At 39.5% G+C, this 23,455-nt stretch overlaps 2 protein-coding genes across 2 annotated transcripts in view; both read left to right on the forward strand.

Moving 5' to 3' along the window:
* The window catches only part of ttn.2 (titin, tandem duplicate 2), a 211,120-nt gene that overhangs the window by 28,810 nt on the left and 158,855 nt on the right, over positions 1-23,455 (forward strand). Inside the window, exons 31-45 of the mRNA XM_036209774.1 lie at positions 67-327; positions 1,209-1,469; positions 4,564-4,824; positions 4,978-5,122; positions 5,231-5,399; positions 5,484-5,715; positions 7,082-7,366; positions 7,441-7,566; positions 8,264-8,452; positions 10,342-10,716; positions 12,565-12,615; positions 13,779-17,705; positions 18,591-19,474; positions 20,201-21,025; positions 21,104-21,170. Coding sequence (XP_036065667.1) covers positions 67-327; positions 1,209-1,469; positions 4,564-4,824; positions 4,978-5,122; positions 5,231-5,399; positions 5,484-5,715; positions 7,082-7,366; positions 7,441-7,566; positions 8,264-8,452; positions 10,342-10,716; positions 12,565-12,615; positions 13,779-17,705; positions 18,591-19,474; positions 20,201-21,025; positions 21,104-21,170 — 8,058 coding nt within the window. The remainder of the gene's footprint in view (positions 1-66; positions 328-1,208; positions 1,470-4,563; positions 4,825-4,977; positions 5,123-5,230; positions 5,400-5,483; positions 5,716-7,081; positions 7,367-7,440; positions 7,567-8,263; positions 8,453-10,341; positions 10,717-12,564; positions 12,616-13,778; positions 17,706-18,590; positions 19,475-20,200; positions 21,026-21,103; positions 21,171-23,455) is intronic.
* LOC118597961 (muscle M-line assembly protein unc-89-like) lies at positions 18,102-22,017 on the forward strand. Its single transcript, XM_036209818.1, has one exon. The coding sequence runs from the start codon at positions 18,395-18,397 to the stop codon at positions 21,314-21,316; it is 2,922 nt and encodes a 973-aa protein (XP_036065711.1). The 5' UTR covers positions 18,102-18,394; the 3' UTR covers positions 21,317-22,017.

Raw genomic sequence — 23,455 nt, forward strand, 5'->3', positions numbered from 1 at the left:
AAAGAGACAAATTCATTCCTTAAGAACCGACTACAGTGAACCTTATGCAAAACCTTTGTTGTGCAGCCATCAAAATTGTAAAGAAGATCAAGGACGTGACCTCACTGGTGGATGGCACTGCCTCCTTTGAGATGAGCCTGTCACATGACAACGTCCCCGTCAAGTGGATGTTTAAAGGCCAGGAGCTGAAGTCCAGCGACAAGTGCAAGATTCTGTCAGAGAGAAAAGCTCACAAGCTGATCCTTCAGAACGTAGACAGCAGCAGCGCGGGAGAATACACCGCCGTGGCTGGACACCTGCAGTGCAGCGCCGTACTCACAGTGGAGGGTACGCAACAAACTTAAATGTTCCACTGATCCTGACAATCTTTAAAGACCCACTTTGATCATTTTTTGATCTATTTTCAAAGCGTTTCCAGTGGTCTTTTAATTATGATTATGACGTTTTTAGGCAAAATTGGAAAAAAAAAAAACTGCAGTTTTATTGGACATAGTTTATGTAGAGTAAGACTGCATGGAGTTAGCCTGTCCCTACTTCCCATCATTCATCTGTTACATGCTCTCCTGCTAGCTAATAGCCTCTCAAAGCCCCAACTTAACATTACAAAAGTGGCGAACAGTTTTAGAGCTATACCAGCCGGACAGTTTTCAGAAACCAGTTTAGATGTAGAAAATAAAGACGTACATGGATCTAGTCATCAACAGGTGGATGCATCAGAATGGAGCAGAGCAGGGAGCTTGTGGCTCGCCGTCGTAGGTTCTACGCCACTTCTGTTCCTGACTTACAACAATCTTAATAAAGAAATATTGAGAAATGCAATTTTAAGCTTACTTTTTTACTATATACATTTCCATCTTAAAAATACTATAAACATGATTTTTTTTTTTAAATCGAAATGGGTCTTTAAGATGTTTTAATTAGTGTTTTTGTTTAAGCTGGAAATAAAAAAAAAGAATTGTTTAAAAAGGTTGTTGGTTTTAAATTTTTTTAAAATCAATGGACATATTTGCAAATATGTAAATGCCATTTTTGATGCTTTTATTTATGCTATTTATGCTTTTTTCATTTAAGTAAATGTCAATATCAAATAAGAAAACATTATTTTAAATGCTATGTCTTTTAAAGTCCTTTAAATTTTTCCTTGCAAAAAAAAAAAATCTGCATTTAGTATTTATTTATTCATGAAAATCGTAATTTTCTCTTTTTAGCTCTGCGAGTCACAAACCCCATGAAGAGCGTGGAGGTCCCAGAAACCCAGGTGGCCACGTTCGAGTGTGAAGTCTCCCACTTCAACGTGCCGTCCACATGGCTGAAGAACGGCGTGGAGATCGAGATGAGCGAGAAGTTCCGGATTGTTGTTCAGGGGAAATTGCACCAGCTGAAAATCATGAACACGAGCAGAGACGACTCTGCAGAGTACACTTTCATCTGCGGCAACGACCGAGTGTCTGCAACTCTTACTGTCAACCGTAAGATCGTGATCTAGCTACAATTTTCTGTGTGTGCAAAGAGTAACGGTCATAGCTTTGGTAGCTAGATGTTTTCAGGAATGAGATGTCAGCAGCAGACATGCTTATGTTTATGTTTTTATTCTTTTTAACTGTCAACAAAGTCAAATGTTGTGCTTTAATTAAAATTAATTATAGATTGTATGGAAACAACTAAATACAAATTGACCTTTAAAGGACAGGAAGTCAGAAAGTGTTTTGTGCGTGTACTCTAGTAAAACCATACCACAGATGCAGATAGGACATAATGTTAAACACTATGCAGCTTGAAAAGACATTATAAAATATTTTCCACATCCCATAAATTTATATCTAACATGTAAAGTTCAAGTAATTTTAACTGCAGTTCAGTAAAAATGAAAAATGTTTTATTTCAGGGGTATTTTTTTTTTACAGAAAAACCTGCAAAAGTGTTTGATCTATGATTCACACAGACTCCAGGACTCATTTGGAACATCCAGATTCCCATCAAATAATCTTTTATTCAAAAAAATAGTCTCAAAATTATTCTTGTTATCAAAAGTGTTTTTGTAAAATCTTCTTCACTACAGGCAGTCATCAGCCTGTCTTGAAATATTAAGGTAGAGATCGACGAAATGTTTTTGTTAAGGCCAATAACTGATATTGGGAGCTGATATTCATTCTCAGTAGAAGTAAAAACATTGGCAAATTTGACAATATCACAAAAATCGATTAACTTTATTGATTTAAAAAAAAACAAGTAAATAAAATAAATGTGTTCTTTAAATTGCATTGAGTAACAGGGTCATCGGCTCATGCTAATAATGTTTTAAAGTTAAATAAACAATTCCCTGAAAATGTTCATAGTAAATAAAGTAAAAAGTCAACATTAACTAAATGACTTATCTTTATGATTTAGTTGAAAAAAAAAAGTGCAAGGAGTTCCTTGACAGAATAGCATGTCTAAAAAGTAAATTAAAAATGTAAATAAATAAATAGCTCCTTAAAGTTTTATCAACCAAATAAAATTAAAAGAATGTTCCATTTTTTTTTTTTTTTTACAATATTTTAGCTGCAGTGCAAGTTATTCAATTTGACCAATCAGATGCCTCAATAAAAGTAGGTGGTTTCACCGCAAACATTTGAAGCGTTTGATTGACAGATTCTCAATCAGAGCCTGTTTTCTATGGAAGGGGTGTGGCCTTTTAACATGCTCACTCCTGATTGGATAGTGGTTGCCAAAGAAATGTAGATGGATCACAAGTATCTGAAGTTTCCTGGTTCCATCACGGAGAGGGAAAAATGGCAACTGAGCTTAACTCTTTTGGTTAGAGCTGCTGCTGCCCGATCTGTAACAGTTACCCAATTAGTCCCTGCATACATGAAAACACGTCTACTTCTGCCAAAGCATTTTACAATCAGAGTTAACGCAGCATGTTTGTAACAGTGACATCTCCTCAAAGTACACTATGATCACCTCTCTTTTCCCGTTTCCAAACTATACAACAAATGAATAAAAATGATCACAGAGAACGACTGCAAGCAGTGTGGCTGTCTTTGTATTGTTAAAATTTAAATTGTATTTAATGAAAACAATATATGATTAAACACTGTTGCATTTAGGTAATGTTTTTATAGAGCTGTAATTCATTTAGGGTGTAACAGCAGCACAAATTTGTGTGAACAGGGAGATATCTGCTGTTAAAATGGCTATAAAATGTTACAGGGAGCTGATCTTTTACAAAATCTACCATCTTGGAACAACAAATATACAAAGAAAAATAATAACTGAAGCAAATGAAAACAAAATTGCTTAATTGTGAGAATGTTCGTCACAAAGAGGGAGTGTCACACTGTTCATGCACACAGGGACCGATTGGGTAGCCAAAACAGATCAGGCAGCAACGGAAACGTTAATTTCATTTCTCAGGATGGAGAAGCAAACATTTATCTTTTAATGCACAGTTAACGTCAAAAGACAGTTGCGTTAACACATTAATCACTCTAGTCGGCAGTAGCGTGACACGCAGAGGACTGGGTACCCAGGCTCACTCAGATTACACCGTGGAGATGAGGGAAGATAACCAGTTCAATGGTTATAGTTGGATTTAAAAAAATAATTAAATAACTAAAATTAGAGCTGATAATTAGCCTGGCCAATAATCTGACACTTTCAGAGTTAGATTTCCAAAAATACAAACCAGATCCAATTGCAAATAAACCTTATTGGGTTTCTCACATCAGCTTTTTTAAATATAGCAGGTAGATTTAGAAACAAGGAAGGAAGTAATATATATAGAAAGAGAGCGGTTCAATGTGTCTACATAAACAACAAGATGAAGACCCGTTAGAAACTAGGGAGGATGAACGCTCTCACACACAGAATTCACACACTAGTCTAACTTGTAAATGAAGTCCATACGTCTCTGTGACTTTAGAGTTCTCATTATGTTCTTTAAGTTTTAGAAGTCTCACAGTCTCAATGAAATTGTGTTGGTCCAGCATAAATAAAGTATTCTGACTCTGATTCTGGATTGGTCATCCATTATTTATTACTTTGTTTTGATCCAACTTAAATACATTTAGTGATATTTCTTCTGCCATTTTTGCAGTCAGTCAGAGCAAAACCACCGAAGAACAAACGTGAGCTCACATTTCAGTGTGGCTTTATCAGATCTGGACTTTAAATAAACGACAGACAAACATGAAATACACCATACGACAAGTAAGCTAAAGATACACAACCCAGTTTGGATGGAATCACACAACCTAACTAGAGTCTGAGTTTGGAGCTGCATCACTTCAGTCTACACTGTAACTGAGCAGGAAATACACAAAACACAGCAGTTTTGACTTTAAAATGATTAGAATTATACATAAAAATTACATTTATAGCTTAGATTGATGGACATATAATATTTTATTTTCAGTATACATTTCATGATCCTTTGCAAGACCAGTACTCAGGTTGGCAACCTTTTAGCAAAACATCCGAAAGGTTATAGTTGGTGCCACCGACTAAACTGACTGAAACGTTTTAGGAAGTTAAATGATTTCTTTTTTTTTAATGCCCCTTGTCTATTTTGTCTTTCAGCTGTCCTGATCACTTCCATGATGAAGGACTTGAACGCTCAAGAGCGTGACACCATAACCTTCGAAGTCACCGTTAACTACGAGGGAATCTCCTACAAATGGCTGAAAAACGGCGTGGAGGTGAAGTCATCGGACAGATGCCAGGTCCGCACGCGACAGCTCACGCACTCGCTCAGCATTCGCAACGTCCACTTTGGGGACGGAGGAGAATACCAGTTTGTGGCTGGATCCGCCGCCACCTCTGCTAACCTGTTTGTGGAAGGTAATGACAAGCTTGATTTTATCTAAGAGATATTGCCATGGTTCCAAAAATATCTGGAAGTTATTAAAGAAAAGCTTTAAATCTATGGAAGACGATCTAGGATAAAAAAAAAAAAAAATGTAGTACAAAGATTGAGGAATTTTTTGCTCACAGCTCGCCTAATAGAGTTCACCAAGAAGATTAAGGACATAAAGATCACAGAGAAGAAGAAGGCCATTTTTGAGTGTGAGGTTTCTGAGCCAAACATCCAAGTGATGTGGATGAAGGACGGCCAGGAGCTGGACTCGACTGAGGAGAGGTCAGTCTGTCGTCATTAATGCACGTTTTGGTGAACATTATCACGCTTGAGCTAAACTTTTGAAGAGAGTAAAAATATACAAAGTAATCTCCATTTCTGTATCTACAGATATGTGGTTACAGCAGAGAAGTTTGTTCATCGCCTCATGATCCAGACAGTGCGCATGTCTGACTCTGGCGAGTACTCTGTGGTCGCTGGATCCAGCGTCTCCAAGGCCCAGCTGACTGTGGAGGGCCGCGACGTTCGGATCTCTGAACCCGCTGAGCGAGAAATCACAGTAAGACGAATTACAATCACTCAATTTTAAATAAAGATTGAATCTGGTAGATTATAAAAAACTCCTCCCCTTTTATCCTTGCAGGTTCTTGAGAAACAGAGATCCACCTTTGAGTTCGAGGTGAACGAGGACGACGTGGAGGGCCGCTGGCTGAGGAACGGTGTTGAAATCCAGTTCTCCGTGGAGGAACGGTTCAGCTACGCCGCCATCAGGAAGCTGCACCGCCTCACCATCTCTGAGACCTACAGGAGCGACGCTGGAGAATACACCTTCATCGCCGGCAAGAACAGAAGCACCATGCACCTCCGGGTCAACAGTAAGTCTGTCGATGCAACACAGCAAGGCTGGAGGAGATCTTTTGTGTTTGATAAACATTATTATATGTTTTTTTGACACTTCATCAAAATATAGTAATGGTTGGATACGTTTAAAGCATTTAACCCTTTAGCACTAAGTCTGTTGTCTGTTCTACAAATCATTCCTATCCATCATTTTTTTCTACCTATAGTCACCCAAATTACATCATAATTTTCCTCTTTGGTGGATTTCTCATAATTCTGTATGACCTCTGTAATCTTAAGGTTACTATATTGTTTTTTGGGCCGTTTTTGTGATTTTAGGTTACATGTAATTGTATGCTTAATGCAACTAGCTTACTACACTTCTCAACTTAGCTCTGGACTTCTTGCCTAGCTCACTACTTACCGTATTTTCCGGAGTATAAGTCGCTCTGGAGTATAAGTCGCACTTTTGGAAGAAAAGTCCGCCAAGCCCAGCGTAGCTAATAAATAAATACATAAATAAATAAATACAGGAATAATATTGTTTTTAATCCTTAAAAGAAAAATATCATAGTTTAAGTTTAATTCAAAGTTTTTTATCAGATTCTCTTCCATGTTTGTTTCGGATGACACTCCTGTCACTGTCGGTAGCAAATACGCAGATATTTATGCTTATACTAGCAGTTGTTCGAGGAAAAAACTGCTAAAAGACAAGCAGTGCTTGCTAGCAAAATAACAAATATATGAGCTTATTTAAGTCTTAAAAAAAGCAAAAACATAAATAAGTCTCTCCTGACTAAAAGTCGCACCCCTGGCTAAACTCTGAAAAAAATACGACTTGCACTCCAGAAAATACGGTAACTTCTGGGACTTTTATTATTATCTTAAATTATCTTCACAATATATCAGCTACAGATCTGTGCCTACAGTTCCTCTCTGTCCATGAGGTGAATGTTTCAAAATTGTTCGGTTCTAAAAACGTGATTATAGAATATATATATAAAATATATTAATTTATATAAATATTACTAATTAACTATTGCACCTTGGCTGAGTGGTTCCAGTGCAGCAGAACACGCTGGTTTACATTGATTGTGTAAAGTGTTAGATTACATGTACATTTGTCTACATATCAATGCAAAACTGCTTTTTTTCAACTTTAGAATCCATTATAATTATGCTGAGTAAATGGTTGAAGAGTTTTAGTACTTAAAAAAACAAAACCGAACATGTTTAAATATGAAAACAAGTAAAATACATATTTGTAACAACGTAATTTAAAAGAAAAAATTGTAAAAAACAAATTGTATCCATAGAAAAAAATCTGATCTTTGCTTTTAATCTTAATACAAAATAAATGTAGCTCTTTTCTTGACAAAAACTATTATTTGTACTTTTTAGTCCCAGAGCCACCAAAGATCCTTCGTCACATGGAGGCCCAGTCTGTGGAAGCCGGGAAGCCAGCCCGCTTTTCTGTGCAGGTGAGCGGCGTTCCCCAGCCGCAGGTCTTCTGGTACAAAAACTCTCAGGCTCTGTCCCCGGGCTTCAAGTGCAAGTTCCTCCACGACGGCAACGAGCACACGTTGCTCCTGATCGAGGTCTTCCCTGAAGACGCTGCCGTTTACAACTGTGAGGCCAAAAATGATTATGGAGCCGCGACAAGCTCCGCCTCTCTCAACGTGGAAGGTGAGGCGACACCACAGATCCACAGGAGACGTGAAGGTACAGGAGACGTTTACATTCTGGTCGGTGTGTTGCAGTGACAGAGGTGGTTTCTCCAGACACGGCAGCTCCGGTTGCTCCTCCTGTGATCATCTCACCCATTGCTGACACCTCCGCCCGTGAAGGAGAACCGGCTCGCTTCCAGTGCAGAGTCCGCGGAGACGGTAAGATAGGTGGAAATTAGGTTTTACTTCTACAGCAGCAGAAAACAGAAATAAATGTGGAATTTTTAAATCAACATCCTTAATAACTGGTACAAACCTCAAGCTATGTTCACACCGCACGTTCAAGTGGCCACTTCTGATGAAAAGCTTCATGTGAGCGGTAAATGTATTTAAACACAAACGTCAGGCTTCTTTCTGTGTTCAAAACTCTTGCTTCACTCATAGCCACAGAAGTTTCTATGACTATTTTGCGTGGTCATTTAAACCAGTCAAACCAGGTTAAACTTTACCAATCACACACTCTGATTGGCAGTGACAAATGGATTTGGTTTACCTGGACACAACAACAAGCCGGAAAATGTTAGTAGTTGTTTTTCAAATAAAGATAAATCGAGGCCACTCCCCCGACATGATGCAAATCCATAACCGACATTACAAGGATGCTGTTTCCGTTTCGTGCCCAAATCGTGAGATTTGCAGCATTTGATTTGCATCAAGCCTATTCCAACTGTAGGTAGTGGACATGCACTAGTAATTATTAGAAAAAGTCAGAGAAGCCCCTCCCTGCTTGGCCAGTGTGACTAAAATCACATTCAAAAACAAGCATTTGGGGCATTCCTGATTACACGTCAAATGCGCGGTGTTGATGTAGCTTTGGCAAACTGATGACTGACGCCGTGGTTGTCTGTTGGTGCAGACGTGAGGATCAACTGGTTCCACAAGGACAAGGAGATCAAGCAGTCCGAGTTCTTCAGGATGTCTCAGTTTGACGACAGCTGCCAGCTGGAGATCTCCAGAGTCTATCCCGAAGACGAGGGGGAATACACCTGCGTGGCCACAAACGCCGCCGGGAGAGTGTCTTGCTCTGCCACGCTCACGCTGGACGGTAAGTTTTTAACTCCCTAAAATAAATGCCTGCAGATATCTGCTAAATATTTAAGCTCCTTCTCCCAAAATGTTAGGTCTTTATCAAAAAGCCCATAAATGAACCTCAGTGGAACTTGCCGATTCAAAGAAAACAGGATAACAAGGTTCATCTGAATTGCCACTTTGGGAAAGATAACTTTTATTGTAATTGTATTAGTTATTTGAAGAGTTTGTGCTGTTTCTATTGTCATATGACATTTTGACTTGTTGAGAACCATCCAAGCAGTTTGTATCACAAATGTTCTCTTTTTTATTGCAAAAACAACTTATTTGGATGTTAGTTCCGCTCAATTCACAAATCGAGATCAAAGATTCACAGATCAAACCACAATTCCTACTATTTAATAAATTGTGTTTGAATATTTGTTATGCTGGATGTCTGAAACTTTAAATAATACTGTATGTATTTAATCACCAACATGTATACCTATATTTAAAATAGAAGATCAAAATCAACAAAACATAACTAATAAAAACACAAAGATTTAGAAAGAAAGAAATGATATTTATGACTTTAAATTATGTCATGGTCAAATATTTTTCTGTCAACTTCCTGGTTAACTTCAGAAGTAAACCAAACATTTATGCCACTGTTGTTTTAGAACATTTAATAACAAATCTTGAAAATGTTCTTCACAGTTTTTCCATTCTCAAAGTTTCACTGACTTCGGTTTCAGCAGATTAATGACAAGAAGATAATAAATGAAGACACTGCAACACCTCAATAGGAATGTAACAGCTAGAAAACACTCAAAGTCCTTAAATCTAACTGATAACAATAGCTATGTTTCCATTACACATATGCGCAAAACAAGCGAAATTTGAAAAATATCGAAAAAAAACACATTACCTCTTGCGGTATCCATTTGTTGGTCACGTGACTCCTTTATTCCAACAAAAGTGTTTCCATTGCAGTCTTGTGAAATGTAAAATGCAAAATGCTATTTTTAAAAAAAATAATTGTTGTGTTTCAATTAGGCTAAAATAATTTTACAACTCTAATTTGCACCATTTCATAGTCAATGGAAACGCGGCTTGTGTTTACGACACATTTTTTTCATTGTTAGAGGAAATACAAGAAAAAAAAAAAAACAACACTCTAAAGATTTTACAAACATGTTCCTGCCACCTTCTCCGTCATGCTAGCCGACGGCCACATGACATCACATAATTGACCACAAGCTTTTTTAAAATATTCCTAATTAAATATTCATCATATTTTTAAATCAAATTGTCCACTAAATTTTAAAACAAAATGATTTTTTCAGAAAACAAAAACCTTCACTGGCACTTTGCTTTGAAAATAAATGTTCCTCTGGTGATAGTAGTGCAGTCAAGCGTGTGCAGTTTAGTTTATTTACTTAAATTCCAATATTGTTTTGCATTTTAAAAGTGAGCACTTAAAGTTCTTTATTTTTTTACTTTACCCTACTATTGTTATAAATATCGCACATTTGTAATATTTGTAAATATTGCTTATCTTTATATTTTATTATTTTACGTTAATGTCTAATGTGGCAACGACCAAATTTCCCAGCCTGGGATGAATAAAGTATTTCTATTCTATTTTATTCTACATTCAACAAACTCAGACATCCAAAATATTTTTAGCAGATACCTGTCAAAAGGATCTGAATACTCAGATACTCTGAGTCATCATAGCCCTAATTGCTAATGCTGCAAAAACTATTAGCCCTTCAAAAAAAAAAACACACTTAGGCACTAGTGTGTCTTGATGAGCAGCAACATTTTCCAACAACCTGGTTTGTCTTTGTCCTGCAAAGTAAACATCGCCTTAATGAGAAAATGAAAGAGGAAAAAAACAACAACAAACCTGCCTTTTTCCAGGAAAAATACAAACTCTGAGCACTCCTCCAGAGTCTGAGTGGCATGTCTCCACCAGCCTAAAGAAACCTGCCATCGGCCAAAAGCCGGTTTTCATCCAACCAATCACAAGCTGCGTGGTGCCACATGGGGAGGTGGCCCGCTTCCACGCACGAGTATCCAGCATGCCAACGCCAGAGGTCAGCTGGTTCCACAACCGGCAGCCTGTTTGTCCCACTAAGAACGTAGTGTTCCACTTTGATGAGGTGACGAGCACCGCCACACTCATCATAGTGGACGCCTTCTCTGAGCACGCCGGACAGTACACGTGCAGGGCGACCAATAGTGCTGGAGAGGCTGTGTGCTCAGCCAACCTTACCATAACCAGAGAGGAAGAAGGTAACAGCCGTTTGGTGCTGCCAAACTCAAACCACCGTCCTTCCTGAAGATTAATTTCCTGTCCTCAGACACCTCTGCTGTGTGCAGGCACTGTGCTGCGAGCATGTCCCGAACTATCTGAAGCGTCTCTCCCATACACGCTTTGTAGGTTTTACTATTCTTCTTAAATAAAATACATTACATTTGCACTGAAGGTGAACACAAGTCGATAAATTAAACTATAAAAACTTACATTTTTGAAAAAAGATCTAATTATTAGCAGGAGTTCCTCTTTAGAATAAGTTTTCACCAAAAAATACACAGATTGTGTTTGGGACATCCCGCCATCTTCCACCATCTCTGACTAACCTCACAAAGAAAAACCTCTTTATCACATCTTTCAACCATTTCTCCTCCCAGCTGCACCTTCTAAATCACTCCTTCCCTCTCCAGGAAAGCTGTTAACATCCACAGAAGAATCTTCTGACCTTTCCCTTCCTTCTCATTCTCCTGTGATGCAGTGGCGTATTTCTCGTCTCACAAATGTCATAACGATCTTCTTTTGCAGACATTTAGTTTGGTTTGTTCACAGCAAAAATGGGCCATAATATGTATTTAGTTAGAAAGCGGGTTAAATGTGACTTTCCATTAAAATCAAGAAGAAGCTACTATGTAAATATGAGTGCACAGTAAAGAATACCCTCTCTGATTCAATTAGATTAACTACTGACCATCTAGTTTTGATAGTCATGTCGTTAGTGAGTAAGCAAACCACTATGAGGATACATTCACGCCAAACACATCCTCATTTTGATGCAATTTGCTGCTCAACACTTGTCTAATAATATGTTCATAATCTCAAAACTCCTGACGTATGTGGGAGGAGCTACTGTCCAGAGTTTTTACCCTCATCTCTGCATTGAAGCTGTATATCTCAATTACAATACACAAAAAATACAGACGATGTTGAGAGATCAGGTTTATTTATTTATTTTGAAGAGCTCTACAGAATCATCATAATCATACCTTCATGTCTCAGCTCATGGGATCATTCAGAGAGTCTCCCAGGACAACGAGGTTCCCCTTCTACTACAGGAACTGCGTCTGAATGACGGCGCTTTCAGCGGTACTTCCATCTCTCTGTGAACCAGTTTGGCGACTTGGTGTCTCTCGCTTTAATCCGCGGAAGGGAGATAGTAAAAATAAGGTTATAAATTAGAAAAACTTTTTATTATTGTCTTCATGCAAATAAGACAAATGTCATAAAGTTCAGGAGGAGAGTGATCAGCTTCATTAGATCACGTCATCAACACGTTGCTGGGCAAAGATAAGTCCCTGATTGGTTGACGCACATTCTTAGCCAAAGTTCAGATATTAGAAGTCTGGAACCATGGCAATGCCCTAACATGCTGCTGCCAGACCGCCATGACGCAGCTGTTACTTCTGTTAATATCTGCGCATTGACTTAACATTGAAACTGGCCACCCCTGCATCACAAATTATGGTCTGACTGTAGCTTAAGAGTTGAGGATTGGTCAGTTTTGTGCTCAGGTTGCAGGGAGAAAACCCCTTTGCAGAGTCGTTGAGTACAGAGAGAGAACCACTCATAACTTTGTTTTTTCTTAATTTAATCTTACATTCATTCTTGCTGAAAAATGTTCTGGACTTGGTTTAATATTATATGAAAAACAACTGGAACCTGCAGAAGATCGAATAACTGAAGGATCTAGTTTGCAGGGTGGAGGGACATTGAAAGGGTCACTTCTCAGACCACTGCTGGCATAAAACCTCTGTATACAAAAGTCAATGGGTACACAAATGTCTTCTGTGCAAAATGACATGTATTCTAACCAGATCTTTCCTTCACAGCAGTTCAAGTGAGGGAGCAGATTGAAGCCACCATTGAGCAGGAAGTGAGAGGTAAGACCACGGTTGAAAGCACCGACTGTCATCACACTTGACAGAACAGGCCGAGTTGAGAAGGGACAGTTTGAACACAAACCTGTTGGATTTCTTAAACCTTTCTGTATAAAAGTAGTCTGTCAATGGGCAACTCTGATCCAAGCTGTGGTTTTTCATGTGCGATAAGTGCAGAGGTCCTGGTGAGAAGAAGTGATGTGCAGGTGCATGTCATGTCGGTTGGTTGGATTACAGTTGTTCTGCAACCACAGACCACTTTTCATGCTCTAAAGTCGAGCTGTCCCTCTAAATGTCCAGAACTTGCACAGTCGCATGAGACCTTCATCTGTTTTGAAAAATGACCAAAGATGTACTCTTTTATGTGCTTTTATTTTGATGATGTTCCGTGGTTTCCTGCTGGAGACCACTGATCAAACTTGCCTGTACCATTTTTTTGACTCTTTGCATCCAGACGTTCGTTTGGCATGAAGGTTCCTCTGATCATTGTCCTGAAAAGGTGCAGGATGTGTATCTTTTAAAGCTTTTTGAAAGATTTAAAATTTCCTTTAAAAGATATGGAGGTCTACTGCATCTGGAGGTCAACTCCTTCCTCCTGCAAAATATTTCCTGGCCTGGCTTGCAGATAGTGGGATGTGATTCCTGTGGTTTGCTTTCCAAATAACATCAGTAAAACTATATTAGTTCGAATAAACGCCTTCTCACCCAATTTTACATCTTCATTTTATTTAATGTTCTGGAATATAAGTTCTGTACTTGAGAGCTTGTGCACTATTCATTTCCTGTTAAGGATTAGAAAGGGCGTTTATTCCACTCTCTCTGCAAGTCAGGTAAGGAACATTCCGGCACAGAGCAATTCTAAAGACAAACAAGCGAATGTTGGCCATTTTCCATATTGGAAACATGCTTTTTTAATAATAATAAAAATAATTTATGTTTTGAAGAAATTTCCACAGACGATGGATCAAAACTTCCTGCAGGTTTCTAATAAAAAGAATCAAGTCTTGCGTTTATTCGAACAAATATGGTGAGTGCATTTATTTTTTATGGCATTGTGACTCCCAGCATGCATTTAATATTCCATTAATGATGATTCAAATCCTTTTTTTCTCTCCCTTTACCACTGGAAGCTCGATGGTCTGACGGCTGTTTGTTTTTGTTTACAGAGGTGTTTTGTCACGGTAGCAAAGAAGAAGCGCCACTTGGCGGCACTGAACTCGCCAGTGCTCGCCAGCTCCGTGGAGCCTTCTCCGACACAGAGGACTTCATAGATCAGGGCCTTGTGTCAGCTAACCGTTGCTCCAGCAGAACATCTTCTATCAGCTCCTGGACAGAAAATATTAAACCCTCCTTTACTAAGAAACTTAAGTTTCAGTCTGTGTTGGAGGGGGAACCGGTTGAATTAAAATGTAAACTGATTGCTTGTCCTCCCCCAACCATCCTATGGTTTCACAATAACAGATCTATTCCTAAAGAGCGTAGACGCAGGATTTGTACTGAGAGCAAAATGCATATTCATAACACAAGTCTGGTAATTGGGAGTATAAAAGACAAGGATTCTGGCAGCTACAGGGTAATGGCAATAAACTCAGAGGGGTCTGCTGAGTCCACGGCATCACTTTTGGTTTCTCTGAGGGAAGAGCAGTCTGCTAACTACCTGGGCTTTGTCCGGCGTTCTGTTCAAGCCCATGAGAGCGTAGACACCATGGCAGAGGAGAGGAAGGATCGGAAGTTTAGGGTTGATCTCAGGTGTGTTGGGTCTCCATTTGACAAAATGTCTAAAGTCCATCAGGGCAGATCTCGGTCCAAGAGTGCTTTGGTGCGAACCGTGTACTTCAAATCTAGTACTAGTTTAAAAGAGGTTGAAACAGAGAAGGAATCCAAGCGTTTGGAGACAGCCTCTGAGCGCGCACCCTCACCTCCACCTATGTTTGACAAGTCAGAGCGCTTCAATGACAGGTTCAGTGACATCTACTGCTACCGCCGTTCTGGTGCCAGATTCAGTGACAAGTTCAGCGACCGATGCAGTGACAGATACAGTGAAAGATTCAGTGACACAGAGAGCCTCCACAATGAGGTAAGGACAAAGCTTACCACACTGCAAAAAGCTGTCAAACAGAAGAAAAGGCTTTCTGTCTGTACCATGTCCTCATCAGAGTTTGAGTTGGAGTCTGTTGCTAGTGAGTCGAGCTATGCAGAGTACATGGAGAAGCTCAGGGCCAAGCCTGCCTCTTTATCTGATGTGCAGACTCCGGCAGAACTTTCAGGAAAAACATCTGCTCGGCCTCGCACAAGACATTTGTTTGAACCTCAGTCCAGAACTAGGGCAATTCAAATGCTGAGAGGTGAGTTAGTTGAAACCATGAAGCCTCAAGGAGAAAAAACAACAGAAAAAGAATATTCAGAGATTCGTGAGGACAGACGGGGTGAATTTTTGGTCAAATCTGAGTCAGATGCAAAACATAAGCAGAGTAAAAGTGAACTCCATAGTGTTATCATTGATCACACAGTGGATGCTACAAAGACCGATGTTGAGCGAAGTCACACAAAGGTCTTAGAAAGTGAAATCTATGCTGCAAGTGGGGAATCTGATGGAGTTATGCCAGGCCAAGAGGGGGCTTCATCATTTGCTGGGTCAAATGAGGAAGAGGGTGCAGGGTCTTTGAGGGCTCAGTATGAGAAGAGCCTGGAAGCTGACCGAAGAGAGTGTGAGGAGAAACTTCTTGCTCTGAGAATTAGAAAATGGCAGCAAGGGAGTATACTGCCAGAGGAGGAGGAGGAGTTTTATCCAGAAAAGGATTTGCCAATGCCAACTGAGACCCAGGATGTGGAGCTACAGGAACACATTTACACACAGCAGGTGGTAGAGAAAAGGTCGCCTAAGTCTTCTTTACATGAATTACCCACAGTAAAGTCTAAATTGGTAGATTCAGAAGCTGCAAAATCACTAGAAAGGAAATACAAAACAGAAATGGAAAGTTCTGGACTTATTGCAGCAAGCACAGAATCAACAGAAGCTAAATTTAAAGAAGCAGAAGTAGAGGTAAAGCATGGTCTAAAACCAAAATCTCCCAGGATAAAAGCTAGATCAGCAGAAGTGGAATTAATGCCAGAAGACAGGCTCAAAGGCTCGCCTAGATCCAGGAAGTTAGCCGAAGAAAGGTTCCCCAGTGGTGAACCAGAAGGTTCTGAAGCTGAGGATTCTTTAAGAATGCATTATGAGAGAAGCCTGGAGGCAGACCGAATGGAGTGTGAGGAAAAACTACTTGCCCTGCGTATCAGAAAATGGCAGCAGGGTGTGCAAATGTCAGGAGAGGAGACATTTTACCCCGAAGCAGATCTCCCAGTGCCAGAGGAGACCCTGGATGTGACACCTGTGGGGCAGCAATTAGTAGTGGAGAAAGGAGCACCTGTGGGACAAGTGCTAACACCTGAAGCAGAAAAAGGACCAGAAAGAGCTGATGAGCTACCTAAAAAAGGACTGCAATGTCAGACAAAAGAACTGGAAAAGGAAAGATCACCAACACTTAGACAAAAATCACCTAGAACAAAAGGAAGGCCTTTGGGATTAGAGTCACCTTCCACAAAAGAGAAAATGTTGTTTGACAAGTCACAAAAACGAGAACTACAACTTTCCATGGAGAACCTCTCAGAGCTCAAGAATGAAAGTGAAACGTTTGTCAGTGAAGAAGAGGCCCTGACCCAGAGAATAATGAAATGGCAACAGGATGTTCTGAAGGAACAGGGACAGGCTGTGAAACTGGAATCTGACTTGGGGGAGGCTTGTTCTCAAGTCCCAGGTGATGTCCCTCTGGACTCTGGAAGAAGCTTCACTGATACCTCTGTTTCCCAATCCCTTCAGGAAATGACTGTTGCAAACAGCAAGAAGATTTCTCTAGTAAAAGAAGCAGAAGAAAGTATTCTGTTAAGACACTCTGCTCCTGCTGGATTCCAAGATCCAGAGGGGGATATCTTGCAGTGGTCTCCTGACAACCAGCTACCAACTGAAGGCCGTGAGACCAGGTTGGAGAGAGATAGCGAATACTTTGTAAGTGAGGAGGAAGCGCTTGCTCAGCGCATCCTAAAATGGCAACAAGATGGTGCTGAACCAGAAGAAGTGGCCGAACTGGAGTCTGAGTGGGCTTTGGACAATCAAAGCAAATTGACAGATTCTAAATTGCTACAACAAGCCCAGGTTTCTCTGTTTCCTGATGAACTACATCCGAGTTTGTCAACACCACACACTGCTATTTCTGAGGAAACCCTGACACCAGCAAAACCTTCCACTCTTCAGAGCTTCAGGACAGAGGTCAGAGAGAAAAAAGCCATAAAAGAGGAGATTGATGCCACAAGACAGATTAGAGAATCAAAACAAGAAAGGACTTCGGAAGTTTCAAAGATGGAGAGAAGAGATGAAGATTCCGTAAGGTCAAGACAGAGTGGTGCAAGAGACAAGGAAAGTTTTGACAAAAGAACAAAGGAGAGAACCGCTGAAGAACCAAAGATAACAAAGACAGCTAGTTCTAGGAGCCTAAATGAAGATCATGCAAGTTATGCTGGTTTATGTCCAATATTTGTGCAAGAAATATCCTCTCTCAAAGTAAAAACCGGTGAGATGTCTGAGTTTTCCTGTCATTACAAGGGTGAACATCCACTGACTGTTTACTGGCTCAAAGATGGTCAGCCATTAGACCATAACCCCGATTATGATATTGTAAGTAAGCTAAATAACTCAAAGCTTGTTGTTTTCTACCCAACAACAGACCACGATGGTATCTATGAATGCATCGTCTCTAACAAACATGGAAAATCTGTCTGCAGTGCTACTCTGCAGATCTCTGACAAGAAAGTATCAAGAAAGGCAGGTGTCACACAGGAAATTACTGTTACCAAAGAGCTGGAACATGAAGAGGAAAATCTGGAAAATGTGCTTGAAGAAGAACTTCAGGGCTATATGGATACAGGAAAGGCAACTCTGCAAGTCCCCCAGACTGTGATTCACAAACGGCGGCATTCAGATGAGTCGTTCACCTCCTCGCCAGTGGAAATTAGAATAACAGCTGCCACTCCCATTCCTGAGATGCCGGAAGAAAGTAGTGAAGCTAGGCCTCAGGCTCTGACAGAAAGAAATGTGGATGTCTCCAGTGATGATGAATCATCTCAGACAGTCAAACATAAATTTACATTTTCTTTTGATATTGTAGATGAGGCTCCGAATGTAGTGAGAGAATTAGAAAACATCACATGTCCTGAAGGCAGCACTGCTGTGTTAGAGTGCGCCATTTCAGGTGAACCTTCCCCAGAGGTAACATGGTATTTTGAAGATACTTTTCTTAAAGTTCTGGATGGAAATTACAGAGTTGAGGTTGAGGGCAAAGTTTACAGGCTTTATATTAGCAATTTTACACACACAGATGCTGGATTTTATAAATGTATTGGTAGAAATAGGCTTGGGGAGGTTAGCAGCTGTGCTAGTGTTTCATTTCAAGTTGAACAACCTGTTACATTTTCAAAAGGTTATGAAAGTGTAGAGAGTACGGGGATTGTTGCAACTGCAAAAATCAGAAAATCTCCTGATGAATCACACAAAACTACTGTCTCTCAAACAAAACCTCAGACTGTTGGAACCCCATCAGACCTGATCACTAAAGCCCCCAAATCTAGACCTGTTCTCTCTGCAGAGCCTCCAGCTTTGTCAGGTTGTGGTCTTCATGGTTCTGCAGCCATTATAAATGTTTCTCAGATTAAACATGCTTTTGAGTCAGACTCACTAGAGACCTTAATGACACCTTCCTCTATAGAGGAGCAGAAGAAGGAAACACAGTTTCCAGAAGAGTTCATACCAAGTGTCACCATTTTGACTGGCCAAAATGAGCAAGTAGTTACAGCTGGATTTGACAGCCAGCATGCAGAATTCAGGGATGAACATGCTTCACCTGTGAGTCCACATTCTCTTGATGATTCTATACCTCCTTCAGAAACCGTGCCTGTTATCTTTGATACTTCTCAGCTGCCTGGAAGTGATGATGCTGTGAAGCAGTTTGTGGAGAAAGTACAGGTGTCTCCAGAGTTGGTGAGGCCATTACCTCAAAAACCTCCTCGTAGTACAGCAAGCATTCAAACAAGTGAAACTGAGATGGGCAAGGAGCCTAGAGAGTATATGTTTGACAGAACTAGTAGCTTCATTCCTTTCAAGTCAGAAAAGGTTCCTGCAGTGAAACCCTTGGGCAGAGCAAAAACTCCATCAGAAGAACCTATGACCATGAGTTCAGACAAAAGGGAACTTACAGATATCCTCTATGGTCCAAAAGCAACAGGTGGTGAGGAAGACAAGAAAGAACTTCATGGACACTTAGATGAGGAAATAAAGATGTTGGAGAAGTCTTCTGCCTTGGTACAAGAGGTGAAGACGGTGGCCGAAGAGGCCACTGAAGAGCTGATACCGATGCTAGGACCATCTATGGACAGTGGTGTATTTGTCAGTTTGCCAGAATCACAGGAATACGTGTTGGACAGAACAGAGAAAGAGCCGATAGGGGATATTGGAGAGTCAACAGTAAAAGGTGAATATGACCTGACTGAAGCTAATGAAAATGCAGAAACTGATCTGTTGATTGTCAAGCCCAAATCAAATCTTCCTTTGCCACCATATGACGAACAAGAGGGAATTAGTTTGGAGGGGGTCTTGAGAGAGGAAGTTAGAGAAACAACAGTAGCAGCAGTTGGTGCCATTGAGGAAGAGGTAACCTTTGGTTCTGTTTACAACTACTACAATCCTCCAGCAGATTGGGGCAGGCCACTTTCTCCTGAGTCAGAGATGTCTATAGAGATTGGCAGCACTGTTAGTGAAGAGATAGCCGAGGTAGCAGAAAGGTTCTACACACCAGGGTCTTCTACAGAAGTGTCACAGCCAATTGCAGAGTCTCTTCATACTCTCAAATCTCCTACGTCTTTCCACACTCCTGTTTCTGATATGTCTGGACGGTTTATGACACCTGAAGAGGATACCATGTCCCCAGTAGAACGTAAAAAGTCTTCAACAAGAAGCTCAAATGAGAGTTTCTACCCACCATACCAGTTTCTAAATTCTCCTGCTGATGCAGGTTTTGAAACGCTTACATCTGTAGTTAATGTGGATGAAACCCAATTCCTCTCTCAGAGAGGAGGTTCTATGGGGATGGGAACTCTTCAGGAAAAGGTCCAGGGTATTCCGCCCGCCTTCCTAAAGCCTCTCATTAAAAAACGACTGTTTGAAAATGACACGCTAAGATTTTATGCTGAAGTGTTTGGCCTACCTTCGCCTGAGGTGAGATGGTTCTTTAGGAAAAAACTACTGGTTGCAGATGACAGAGTAACGATGGAAAGAGATGGTGATAACATATCTTTAACAATTCACAGTGTAACTAAGGCTGATCAGGGAGAATATATCTGCGAGGCTGTGAACTATGTTGGGGAAGCAAGGAGTGTTGCTCTAGTGGGAGTTTTATCACAAGAGGTAAAGTTAATACCAGCACCACCTGCTGTCACCCATCAACATGTGATGGAGTTTGACGTCGAAGAGCACGACTCTCGCTCACCATCCCCTCAGGAGATTCTGCTAGAAGTAGAACTGGATGAAAATGAGGTGAAAGAGTTTGAAAAACAAGTGAAGATAATTACAATTCCCGAGTACACCGCTGACAACAAGAGCATGGTCATATCTTTGGATGTTCTACCGAGTATTTATGAGGAAGGGACGGTGGACTTTGTAACTCAGGAACACGATGATTTGAAAATAGCTTTTGAGGTGACAGAGATGCCCCCTAGGTTCATCAATCCCATCTGTGATGTGGAAACTTCTGAGGGTTCTACTGTAATGTTTGAGTGCTCACTGATGGGAATTCCATCTCCTGTTGTGTCTTGGTTCAAGGGTGACAAAAAAATTCCACACAACAACAAAAAGTACTTGCACTCCTCAGATGGAGACAACCACCTCCTAAAGGTCTTTAAAGTGTCACCACAGGACAGTGGTGTGTATACCTGCAGGGCTATTAACTTAGTTGGGGAGACTTTATGCAGGGCCTGCTTAGTGGTCTTAAATGCCAAGGCTTTCTCTGGGAAGACCAGAGGCAGGGAGCTGACTGCTGTGTCTCTAGGAAGTGCTAAAGTCCAACCACAAAAGTTTGACTTAATGGTTGGAAACCCATCATTTGATAGTGAACAGATGTCAGAAATTGAGCTTGAGTTTGAGTTTGAACAAGAGGTTGACGAGTCCCAGAGGGGAGTGAGGTTGGTGGCCAACACGGACAATGAAACTAGTGAACAGGGATTAAAATATGTGAGCATTAACTTTGACGTCTTTGCTGAGCCAGCAAAGGATGATAAGATCGAATTCAAAGGGAAGTCATCAGATATGTGCAGCTTCCAGTTTCAGGTAACTGAAACACCCCCTAAATGTATCGTCCCCTTGATGAATGTAACAACTGCGGTAGGAACACCTGTTATTCTTCAGTGTCTGGTTAAAGGCAAACCAAACCCCACTGCTGCATGGTACAAAGATGGAGATCCTGTCACAGACAGTAGGTGCATTATCCAGGAGAAAACTGCCGGCCACTTTAACTTACTCATTACAAATGTGACCCATAGTGATGCTGGGGAGTACAAGTGTATTATTAAAAACTCTGCTGGCTGCACAGAAACCACAGCACTTCTGAAGGTGTTCTAGATGCAACGGTTTCTGGTCGCACAAAGATGGAGCTATGCTGTAATGTGTATGATCTTTGTTGTTTATTTATTTAAACGGGCACGACAAAATGTTTGTCTCAATAAAATGTTTCGTTTGCATTTATCTATTGATTCTTTAGCCATAGGCAGACTTATGTTTTGTTTAACTGTTTTTTAGACAAGTGTGAGAGTAAAGTACTGATTGAGAAGAAAAGTTAACCATCTTTGCGAGACCGGCAAGGCCCGACGTTGGTGAAAGCATAGTGTGTAAATGTTTGGCTTAGGTCTTAGCGATCTTGATGACTTAATTTACTTATAATTGGTGGAAAAAATGTTTTTTTTTTTTTCTTAATATGTTTGTTAAATTGTCTGGATTTAAATTGCGCTGTTTTGTTTTTCTTAAATTTAGAAACTGGAGTCAGAGTCTTGAAATTAGGTCACTTAAATGAGTCAAATGGAGCTTGATTTAAACTGGAGTCTCAAACTGAGTCATGAAAACACAAGCAGCAGCTTGATGATTGTCTGTGGGAGGTGAATTGTAATGGGAAGAAAATTTCTAAATCAAAATGTATGTTTCTGTAAAAATGAGATTTATAAAAAAAAGTATGAAAGAAACAAATGTATTGTCAATTTTTAAATTTTAGGAATGCTAAATAAATAAATATTCTGAATAGACAGAAACCATAAAACTGTATAATGAACTAAAACTTCCTCTTTGAAAAATGTGCAAGTCCAGTTAAATTATAGAGCTCTTAGACATTTATTAGCTTCACCAAAACATTTATTCTTAGAGCTCCAAAAATATTTATCTTTTTAAGCATCAGAAAATAAGTATTTTTTTATTTCTTGTTGGATGTTTGAGTCTTTTGGATGCTGTTGGATGATATTGACAGGTTTTTAAAGCACAGATAAAGTCTTGAAAGGGTGACATTAGTTAACTTATTTTAAAGAGCAATCCTACTGTGAAACTTTTTTCTTAAAAAAAAAGTTAAGGTATGAGTTTGAGCTTTTTATTTTGTAAATACTTGTAATTTTAGGAATGTTTCAGGTCCTCAACCATTACATTAGCCCAACAAAAAATACAGATAGAAACTGGTGGTTTATTTGTACAGACATGCTGTGAGTGACAAAGTTTATTCAATAAAATATTTATCAGTGTCAATTTGGAGTCTGCATTTTTTTTCTTGTATATAAGTTTGCAATGGAGATTAGTGTTTCTTAATTTTGGTCCTCAAAGACTCCTACTCTGCATATTTCACTTTTTTCTGCTCCAACTGGTTCCAGTAATGATATGTTTACTTCAGCATTCAAACCTGGTGTAGTAATAGCAGAATAGGTTAAATATGCATATCTGGAGTCATTGAGGACCAAGACTGACAATCACTAGAGTTAAACTACTGTTTTTTTTTTTTAAAAGAGAAACACAAAATTCCTGCTGTGCTGAACTGTGTTGTGTTTGTGGAAAAACAAACAAACAAACAAACACATAACTAAAAATGTTTTGTTTATAACATTACAGTACCTGAGAAAAATGCCTTTCCTGGGTCAGAGTTAAAGTTAGCAATCCAGGAGTGGTTTCTTTTTTGTTTTTTTTATTTATTTATTTGTTTGTTCGTTCTTGTTTTGATCAATTTATTTGAAAAGGTACAGGTATAAAAAACAAATAAAGCAACATTAGAACAATCATTTTGCTGATGTTATTTTCAAAAGTTATTTCCAATCTTTTTTCCCAAAAATTTACATCGAAAACCTATGCTAGGATACTTAAAGGTTCAATCATTTCACAATAATAATATTAAAACGTTTACAAATATTATGTTTGAGTTCTGATGTTTTATGTTCTATGTTTTAATCATTTACACTTGAGTCTAACACCAGAACTACTGAGGCAACCATTTTGAGTGCTTTCTAACAATGCAGTATTCTAATTTGGTAAAAAAAATAAAATAAATAACATATGGTCTAAAAGGACCCCGACTTTTTCTAAATGTGTTTATATTTGTTTATATCATTGTTTTATCTTTACAGTACAGTTATGAGGTCTATATTTTACAAATTGTTTTATTTTCCTGTTTTTTTTCTATTCCATGAAGCTAAAATCTAGTTAAAGCTTCATTCTAAACCCAAGATAAACAAAATG

The sequence above is a fragment of the Oryzias melastigma genome, linkage group LG21, assembly GCF_002922805.2.
Source record: "Oryzias melastigma strain HK-1 linkage group LG21, ASM292280v2, whole genome shotgun sequence".
NCBI lineage: Eukaryota > Metazoa > Chordata > Actinopteri > Beloniformes > Adrianichthyidae > Oryzias > Oryzias melastigma.

What these genes read in the sequence shown, in the direction of transcription:
- LOC118597961 (XM_036209818.1), top strand. Translation starts at nt 18,395, where the DNA reads ATGACACCTTCCTCTATAGAGGAGCAGAAGAAGGAAACACAGTTTCCA.